This window comes from Acartia tonsa, chromosome 1 (assembly GCF_053477335.1).
Source record: "Acartia tonsa isolate MP-2025a chromosome 1, ASM5347733v1, whole genome shotgun sequence".
Classification (NCBI taxonomy): Eukaryota; Metazoa; Arthropoda; class Copepoda; order Calanoida; family Acartiidae; genus Acartia; species Acartia tonsa.
Window position 1 is genome coordinate 60,686,036 of NC_137260.1, and position 10,007 is coordinate 60,696,042.

Below are 10,007 nucleotides of genomic sequence, written 5' to 3' on the forward strand. Positions count from 1 at the left end.
TCTATTAATTGCGGTGCTAGATCGATTCCTAGATTTTTAAGTTTTCATGATTATAAGGCTGCGTGATTTTAAAAGTGTGATGAACAAGTTTAATGTTATAAGCGAAGCAATTCTATAATCAAGTCCTAAATATGTAAGTATGTCCATAAACATTATCCTGTATAAAGCAGTTTTTCAACAAATTTACTTACAATTTTGATTCGACTCTTATACATTTATATTCTGATTATTCCGTTCATGTCCGTTTGTCATACCGTTTTAGTGCTTCGCTTTTATGGATGTTGTCATCCTTGTTTTAACATATTTTAAGTGGAGTCACAAAAAATAAGGTATGCTAGGATCGAAGGTTAACCTATTTTATTGAGAGGCAACGCTTTCCTATATCTATAATACAAAGTAGAACGATGTCTGTCTGTCTTTTTGTTTGTTTCTAACAAAGGATCTCGCTAACCGCTGAATCGATCGGGTTCTCCTTAATAGGATAGCTTCTCATAGGTCCTGGGAAGGTTTATAACTATATAGTACCTCCACCCTACTCGGAGAAATCGACAAAAATAAAAATCGCCCTGCGGACATTTTTGTAATTAGCCAAAAACATAACTAACACCATCTATCGGCGAAAAAAATATATTTTTGGTAATTAGCTGATTTTAAAATAGATTGAAAAGAAACAATTTCACGTGTCCCTAGAGGCCTCTAGGAGCGTATCCGCTAGTATGTTTAAAAGTAACAATTTATGTATGTATGTCTGTGGTAACACTGAAGCATCTCGCTAATCATTGGACCGATATGGTTCTCGATTGCAGTGAAGATTATTAGACAAATCGCTCCTGAACCCCACTTTTTTTTCTTTTTAAAACTTTTAATTAGGTAGTACTGTTAAATCCCTTAAAGCTATGATAAAAAATGAAGGATAATATTTATGTTCGTCATTCTCTATCTTACTTTATTTACCTAACACATAATAATTTAATTTCAAACTATTTTGATTTTAATATTGAAGTTAAAAAAAAAATAATAATTAAAAAAAAATCCACGAAATTAATTAATTTTGAAAAAAAATCCGCGAACTAAAATTTAAAAAATCTTCGAATTTAAATTTGGTTCAAATTTAATTTTTATATTGTCACAGTATAATTTTGACCTTCGTTAAAAAAGGTAATCTGACTTCCGTAAAGAAAGGTAATTTTTTTTACTTAAGTTATAATAATTATTCATCAATTATAGATAGCTTTCTGCGGATATTAAAATAAAAAAATCAAGGTTCAAACCATTTTGTTAGATCCTAGAGTCTAACAACTGGTATTAATAATATGATTTTTATTTTATTATTCATAAAATATTGTCTGTGGTACAATGCCATACATGATTTTTTAGTATGGCTAGCGGTTATTAAGCCATACTGGAATATAATATATACGTAAGTATTTAAATTGAATTTTGTGTATTATTTATAATTTATTTTTATAGACTACAAAGAAGTGAATCAGCCGAAAATGACTTGGTATAATAAATACAACTTGGATTTGACCAAGAACCCGTCATATGACAGCCCGCATCTGAACGCAGCTCAGCTGTTAGGGCCCATCCTGCCGCTGGTATCTGCCACCTTGCTATTGATGCTGTATGTTACCGGAGATCCCGGAGAGTGCAATGTTGGTTTCTTGGAGTTCGCTTTGGTTGCTGGATGTATATCTCTGTTTACTGTCATCATTGGCCTGGCTTGTAAGGTTATGGTAGAGGATGCCTGGGCTGATGGAACGCTATCAAGAAAAGGAAATACTATTGTCTTGCTTATGATTAATTCTCACTATGCGATGCTTCTGTCCCACGTAATAATATTCTTTACTTTCTTTATCTACGCTGCTGTTACTTATAGAAATATAACGTATTTTGTCATGGATATGGACAGTGAGTACTATTGTGCTGTACACATAACTAGGAGCGCCCTCGTGATTTCAGCAATTTTCTTTGCTTCCTCCCTCTTTGCAACCCTGTACATCATTGCATTCTGGGTATTTACAAGAAAGGGGGGGTTAAAAGACGATAGCATCCAATTAGAAGAGGTGATAGTTTCCCCTGAATCCTCCCCCGCCACCAGAAGTGCATCTACAGGATTCCAAGCGTCACCTGAGCGGCCAAGGAGCATAAGATCCATGGATACGTCCAGTTCTGATGATTCTGGCAGACCAGTTTCCCCTGGATCCTCCCCCGCCACCAGAAGTGCATCTGCAGGATTCCAAGCGTCACCTGAGCGGCCAAGGAGCATCAGATCCATGGATACATCCAGCTCTGATGATTCTGGCAGACCAGATCCTTAACCATTTCATTTTAAACCAGATGTGAATTCTTAAAAAAACTTTTGCCCCACTAATCAGTTTGCCCAACTAAAATTTTAGTGAGGCAAAATCATCCCCTCTAAATTTTTAGTTTGCCCCACTGATTTTAGTGGGGCAAAAGTTTTTAAAGAATTCATTATTAATGATTACCTAATGATTAATGATATTAGATCATAATTTTATATATGTATTATTGTATTTATATGTATACCTTTTATTATGTTAGTAATTAATAAGATTTAATAATTGCCTAAAATATATAAATAAATAATAATAATTTAATTTATTTGAATTTTTTTTACTAAAATCCTTTAATACAAAGTGGTAAGGTTTTTGTCTGAAGCTTAAGATCTCGGAAATTACACGTACGAATAGGCTGTGCTTTTGTGAAAGCTTTATAAATATCTTAAGGTGATTTTTAGGCTTTTATTCTGACATCCCACGCCCTCCCCTAGAGGCTAGGGGCGAAGCAACTAGTCCTTATAATAAAGTAAAAAAATGTTTGTGTGTCTGTTTATCTGTACTGAAGGATTTCGCTTACTGCTAAACCGATCGGGTTCTACTTAACATGGTAGCTTCTCATAAGTCCCGGGAAGGTTTATAACTATTTTGGGGGAGGGTACAACCACCCTCCAAAGAGAAATCGCCCCTAGAAATAACTACCCCCCGCAAAAAAATTCAATTTAATTTTTAACTTTAAATTCTTTTAAAATCTAAAAAAAGAAATTGGGTTATCCAATTCAACTCCCCCCTCCTCAAGTGCCCCTAGAGGCCTCGCGGGGGAGGCGTAACCGATAGTAATAGATATACCTATCCATTCGAATTTACATAAATAGTTCACAGTGCTACATAGTGGGACAAAATTTAATTTCAGCTTATCTTAACAAAGAAATTTTTTTAAATCAGAAAACCTATAAGTTATTTTCAGCTATCGTTTTGGTGGGGGAACACTTAATCGAATTTACGACCTCTTTATCTGCCCCCCAAATATTATTTTAGATTTATTTCGCTTGTTGGATATACCCTATTCCTGCATTAGTTTGGATATCTATAATACAAAGTATAACGATGTCTGTCTGTTTCCACCGAAGGATCTCGCTAACCGCTGAACCGATCGGGTTCTCCTTCTCAACTTTTTTCCCTATAACCATTTATAACCCCCCCCCCCAAAAAAAAATATTTTTTTTTTACAACAAAAATTAAAATAGTGAAGTCTAACCCCCCCCCCAAAAAAAAAAAAAATTACCCTCCCCCAAAAGAATTAAATTAAAAAGAAATATATTTTCTTTTAAATCTAAAAAACGAAAAATTAGGTTGATCAACCCTCTTGGGACAAAGCCCCTAGAGACTAAGAGCGAAGTCGCTAGTATGTAAATATAGGATTATCAACTTTTATAACGGTTGAGGGACGAGATTAATGAGTAAACTGAGAGGGAGGGAGAGGACATTTGGACATGCGTAGGTGAAAAGTATTGGGTACTTTTTAGCTGCGAAGCTTTTGTATAATTCTCCGAATATGATTTTCTCATATTCTATTTAATATAGACGGCGGATTTTTTGTGTGTGAAGAATTGCTATACAAAATCCAGTCATGAAAAATATATGAAAACATTAAAGGTTGGGTGATGTTTTTGATCACTGACTAGATGCCCTTTAACCAGGGTTGCGGATCCGCATTGATTGTATGCGGATCCTCAAAATTTGGTCAGTGCGGATCCGGATCCGACTCCGGATCCTTGACAATAAAAATAAAATCACCAATTTAAAAAAAAAAAAAATTTATTTCCTACTTAATCTCGAAGTCAAAAACATTTTTAATTTTTAAGTCTGAACCTAAACCTTAAAGATTGGCTCTCATCACGAGAATGTCTTTGTAAGTGACTATTTTATATAAATTTAGGTAGATTTTTCCATAAATTTATACCGCAGGATCCGGATCCGCATTTTTTTGCGGATACGGATCCTTGGACTCAAAACATGCGGATCCGGATCCACAACTCTGCCTTTAACCATGAATTTTGTGCTTCGCTACATATAGATGTTGTTTTCCTTGTTAAAATCTTGATTGGTTGCTTCATACTGATAGTGTCCAAACGTTTCAACCAATAATAGCAATTTAATTTATCTTCGCTGGGGATGTGCGGTGCATCAATTTATCGACCATTGGCTTTCCTTTATGATCCTTATTAAATTATTCTTTTAATCTATAGATTATTTTGCTTCGCTACTTTTAGACAATATTGTCCTTAATTTAAATATATAACTATTAAAAAAGATTAAAGTTTAACACAATCCATATTTTATTTTACATTATTTTTACACAATAAAAATACAATACATAAAAAAACACTGTATTAATCAATTTACATTATGTAAATTTCCTTAACTCTAATGACTAAACGATATACTTTTCATTTACACTAAAGTATAATTTTCATCATTTTATGGATAAAAATAGTTGAAAACATAATAATCTTTGGTTTTATAATAACCCTGGCAGTTAAGAGCAAAAACACACTTTTTATAACACAATTATAATTATGCTGAAATAACTTGTTTCATTCTTAATCTTATTTAATGTCCATGTCAATTATACTATATCAGAGAAAAAAATCAGTATTCTAATAATACAATTTTGCAGGGATAGGAAACTATTAATTAAAACTGATCTACACCAATTTGTCCCCCCCATAAAATTGCATGTTTAGAATATATTTTTATTTATCTCCGCTTATTTATGTTTGGTTAGGTTGAGGGGAATATCCTCCCTGTTTGTGTCGCCCAACTCGACCAACGCAGTGGCAACCAGCAGCCGAGGTGAACTTGACTCTCCCCTGCCTCTCAGAGGCGAAGAATTAACTTCTCCGGATACCGGAGACGAGGCTATTTCACGCCTTAACGGAGACGAACACAGCAGCTCCTTTTTCACACTTGGGATGGTTTCAATTTTGATGGTGCTTGTGGCGTGCACCCTGCCGATTCTACTGGTGGCTATGTTGTGCTTGACCGGGGTAATGTTCCACTCCTCCTCGCCCCAGAGGATGGGTTTGGCCAGCAACTCCTCGCCCCGCTCAATCTGTTTCTCCTCCTGGAACCGTTCCTGGAATCTTTTCTTTAGTTTCAGTGCAGGACTGCCTTGAACACTGGGCGAGGTAGAAGGGAAATATTTTTCTGTAGAAAGTGGCGTTTTTAGTAAGGCATTCTCTGGCGGACTGGTAAAATTTGCCGGGGAGGTTGGAATGCCAAAATTAAAAGGAAGGTCCATATCTCCAGTCATGTCGCGGCAATTTTTTGTTGGAGTTATATCACCAAGCGTGCGGCGGATGCTTTTCAACGGCGATTGTGGATCATGACCTCGCCGCTTCAGCGGAGAGAAGTTTGCAGTTGGAGGTGATAGCAGTAAGCTGCCACTGCTTAACATTTGATGTGTTGATGGTGACTGGTGTTGATCAACGGCCGCTGCCCGTTGCAGTGCTTGGTTCAGCCGCTGTTGCGCATATAGGGCGCGCGGTGTGGTTGGCGAAGCAAGAAGGAAACTTGAGTCCCTACGTAGGCCGTCAGGAGGAGAGCTTGACAAATATTGGGTATTGGAGGGAACATTTTCTTGGTCAACACATTGGTCCATCTCAGAAGCGAGGCCACGCTTGGATTTACTCCGTCTCACATCATCGCCAGAATCGTAGTCTTCTTCAGGTACAGTTGGTGTGCTAGAATAGTCTAGAGATTGGCCGCTGGCTGGATTGCCAGCGACCTTACCCGGCGTCCGTTCGTCTTTTTCACGCCGGTATTTAGCCAGCCACGCCATAACTTTGGCCTTATCCTCTGAGGCAGATATGTTGGGTTGTAGAATTAATTCAGCTGTACGTTGCGGCTTCGCATAGGGATGGTCCGGACATTGGCGGTTGGCGTGAGTGTAACGGTTGGTGCAGCCGGGATGCGAACAGACGAACGGTTTCTCGCCGGCGTGCAGTCTTTGGTGGGTCTTCAGTTGACCAGATTGTGTAAAGGCTCTGAAAATAAAAGAATATTAGTTAAGAACTTTTAAACAAAATGTGTTTAAATACTAAATATATTACTTTCTATCTATAATCAAAAGTTAGATAATGTAATCTTTCACTAAAATTCCCATGAACTTTACCTTGAGGGGGTTAATTTTTAATTTAAGCTATACCTAATTCAACTTAAGAAGGGAGATTAGATTATTTTAAGATTATTCATGTGAGAATGACATATTTAGTGATTTTTTTGCATTTCTCACTAATAATAATCTTAACTTTTATTTATTGTTGCGCTACACATAAACAAAGCTGTCCTTGTTTCTTTTATGGACATGTATGTTGACCTACCTAGTACAGCCTGGATAGTCACAATTATATGGTTTCTCTCCTGTGTGTGTCCGCAGGTGGGCTTGCAGGCTCTTCTCCCGGGGAAATACCCTAAATAAAAATACATGTTAATCGTTTATTTAAATTCCGTAGAATTACCCTAACAAATAAACTAATGCCTTCAATTATTCCGCTAAATAAATCACCAGTTATATTTTCATTATTAACTAATAAAATAAAAGCAAAGTATAGGTATATGACAAAAAAGATATTTATTAAGTAAATATACGTTGTTAAAGTGTTACATGGGACAAACACATGTGAAGGGATTTTGATACATATTTATTTGGCTGCCTGGATGAACCTATATTTAAAAAATCATTATTTTCTATCATATGAATAAGTTTTATTGTCTGAAGCTAAAGATCTCTGAATTTGTTAATCCAAAGCTATTTGATTAGATGTCCTGGGGTAGTTTTTGGCTATTTTTTTTATATTTTATATCCCCTGCTCTCCCATAGAGACTAGGGGCAGAGTAAAAAGTTAGAAAACAATCTAAAGATAAACAATAAGAATTGAAACAGAAATTTATTTGTGATATACTACAGTATATTGACTAAAAGTATGCGAGATGAAATTTAAATCATGCCAATTAATTTAGCTAATAAGTAGGTAGTAAACAATCAATTTAGAGGCTTTGATAATTTTTGTACTAAACAATTTTATCTTACCTATAACAAATTTTGCATTTAATATTGCTTCCACTTTGAGATCCCTCCACCATCAAGGTGTTGATAACATCCGCCCTGGGTCTACCACGCTTTCCAGAATCCTGCTGGTACTGCAGCAGGCTGGCCGCCCTGTCTGGCGAGCTGGAGCGCAGCTGATGGTCAACATCTTTGTCCGGAGTCAGTACGTACGGCGTGGCCAGGGATAATGACTCTTCCAGGTAGTTTTTGGAGGCAGAGGGAAGAAATTCTTGGAGGATAGTTCTGGACGGAGCTATTTTTCTCACCGGAGTTGTGTTAATTTGGATACCGCCGCGGACAGAATCCGGCGTGTTGTCCAGGCTGCTGCCTGTATAATAGGCGGCGCTGCTATTATTAGTCCGTGGGGTTGTTTGGTGCACTGATATAGGCGATTGAACTTGGATATAATATTGGTTATTATCACTACCGTTCGTTGGATAATATTCAACAAAGGCAATCTCACTGCCCTCCTCTAAAGACATTTTGAACTAGTATTTATTTAATTCTTCTATTAACTTGACTAACTTTTATTATTAATTATCTATTAATCACCATTGTACTTTGGAATTTAACTTTTGATTGGCTTTAAATTCACTTTAACAAATAGAAGATTTAAAAGCCATGGGTTAAATGTCTGTCCACTAATGCAAACTAAAACTTGATTAGGCTTTTGGCGCGAAAATCTCAACATGTCCCGTGACGTCACATTGTAAACAGAGGCTGCTATTGGCTTGTAACAATAAAATACTGGGCGCTCATTGGTGGATTCAGAATTGCGCGCGTGATAACAGAGAGTACGCATCCACCATATTTATGAAGAGTATGGAGACATGTATTTTTAGGGGAAATATAGTTGTAAATACAATGAGGTGTATGTGGGGGAGGGTTGCTTTGTGTTTTGTATAGTTTATAGTGGAATTCACTTACACTACTCAACTCTCAACCTGCCATGGGTAATGTTTTTGCATTATAGTTAATGCTTTACAATTGCCTAATAAGTTTATTTTGTAATTCTATCAAGCTTGAAGTAATATTTGCTGTCAGGATAATAGAGTATCATATTCAAATTTCTGGCTGTTCTGCATTATACGAATTTTTCAAAGGATTTTCTATGTGGTATTTATATTTACTTTTCCTTAATTCATTAAAATATATTACCTTTTATATCGGAGATTTTTGTGTTACGATAATGATATCTTCACCCCCCCCCCCACCCCCCAATAAGGCAAAATTCACAATTTTTTCATGTAATCTAGTTTTATTTTCAATTGAGCAATTTTCTAAAAACACCCAGGATTAAAATCCTCATGCTTTTGCACCCCCCCCCCCCCTGCTCATAAAAGACCCACCCACCCTCCCACCTTATGCTCCTGTATCATACGCCACCCCCCCCCCTCGTTGTCAACAAGCATGATGCGTAGCTTTGTCCGCCCTCCCCCCTAGGTGACCCCTCTGTTTCCTATGCTACGCTTTGTACTAAAGGGAACATTGAAATAGGGACAAGAATATTGAAGAAAAAATTTTTGGCTTTCAAGTTACTGCTACATGCAGTCCTAACAGTGAGTTTACAATACCCTAATTTGCATGAAAAGGCACTCCCACCCTCAATGACACGCGCATGACAAAGTAGAGTGAAAAAATGTTGCCTTCTTTTATAGGTTTAGACGAGACTAAAACCCACAGCCTTCTACTTCTAGCAAATACTTTTATTTTTCTACATCTTAAGCCGTACAAAATCATTATAAATTGATGTCATTGAAGTTTTGATTGTTTTAGAGAAGGTGAAAGCAAAGTTTTAGACAATTTTTTTCTTGAGATGGTATGTCCTTGTCCCTAAAATTAAAGAGGGTAGAAAACACATCAGGGGTCATACTAGCCTTTTATTTTTTATCTCTCTCCATTGTTATGATAAAGGAACAAATATCAAATTTCTTAATGATTATTGTTAAATTGTTATTCATGTTTTCATAATTTTGAAATAGCCCTGAAAATAGTAAATGCTTCTATGGGGGGGATGTATGTAGCCCACATAGGAAGCCTCAGCTATCCCGTTATGCTACACTAGAGCTGCCTATATACATACATTTATAATTTTTGGCGGGAAACGTTGAGCAATCACAAGTTGCTATGCTGTTGTGTGCTTCTAGAGAATTAAACAAGTTTCAAAATATCTCATCAATTTACTTAATAAAGAGAAGGAGAGAAAGAGAACAGATGCATTGAAAAAATTGGATTTTAAAGTCCTTGGATAGATCTTTAAATACCAGTTTGACATGTTTTTTAAAGCGTTAAAACTTAATTTATTATCATTAGGCACATTTAAATTGTTTGGATAAAAAATGTAAATGTTTGGGTACAACAATATGTTCTTTGTATAATTGGGAAAGCTAAAAAAAAAGACCTTGTCCCAGATTTTGGGTTATTTGGGTCAAATATTGGTCAAGCCAAGCCAATTTTCTCTTATTGGAAAAAAAGGGAATGATTATGCATACTTTAAACAGTTTTTTTTAACGTAGTAAAGCAACTCTTAAACCAACCAATACTTTCCTTAACATTTTTTGCCTAAAAGAAAACTATTTTGTTAATTTTTCACA

At 36.1% G+C, this 10,007-nt stretch overlaps 2 protein-coding genes across 2 annotated transcripts; one reads left to right on the forward strand and one right to left on the reverse strand.

Moving 5' to 3' along the window:
* The first annotated feature begins 1,096 nt into the window (after positions 1-1,096).
* Positions 1,097-2,621, forward strand: LOC145325638 (uncharacterized). The gene is made up of 2 exons (XM_080168600.1): positions 1,097-1,182; positions 1,471-2,621. Exon 2 carries the CDS (start codon positions 1,497-1,499, stop codon positions 2,319-2,321), a length of 825 nt encoding a protein of 274 aa, XP_080024726.1. The 5' UTR covers positions 1,097-1,182; positions 1,471-1,496; the 3' UTR covers positions 2,322-2,621.
* Positions 2,622-4,627: 2,006 nt separating this feature from the next.
* Positions 4,628-8,160, reverse strand: LOC145325627 (uncharacterized). The gene is made up of 3 exons (XM_080168591.1): positions 7,396-8,160; positions 6,686-6,775; positions 4,628-6,349 (listed from the first exon to the last, which is right to left on the reverse strand). Exons 1-3 carry the CDS (start codon positions 7,893-7,895, stop codon positions 5,071-5,073), a joined length of 1,869 nt encoding a protein of 622 aa, XP_080024717.1. The 5' UTR covers positions 7,896-8,160; the 3' UTR covers positions 4,628-5,070.
* Positions 8,161-10,007: the final 1,847 nt, after the last annotated feature.

Bases quoted from the DNA above. Each gene is read 5' to 3' on its own strand.
- LOC145325638 (XM_080168600.1), top strand. From the start codon at position 1,497: ATGACTTGGTATAATAAATACAACTTGGATTTGACCAAGAACCCGTCA.
- LOC145325627 (XM_080168591.1), bottom strand. From the start codon at position 7,895: ATGTCTTTAGAGGAGGGCAGTGAGATTGCCTTTGTTGAATATTATCCA. The intron at 6,776-7,395 runs GTAAGATAAAAT...ATTTTTATTTAG, and splicing joins AAATGCAAAATTTGTTATAG to GGTATTTCCCCGGGAGAAGA. The intron at 6,350-6,685 runs GTAGGTCAACAT...TTTTATTTTCAG, and splicing joins GACTATCCAGGCTGTACTAG to AGCCTTTACACAATCTGGTC.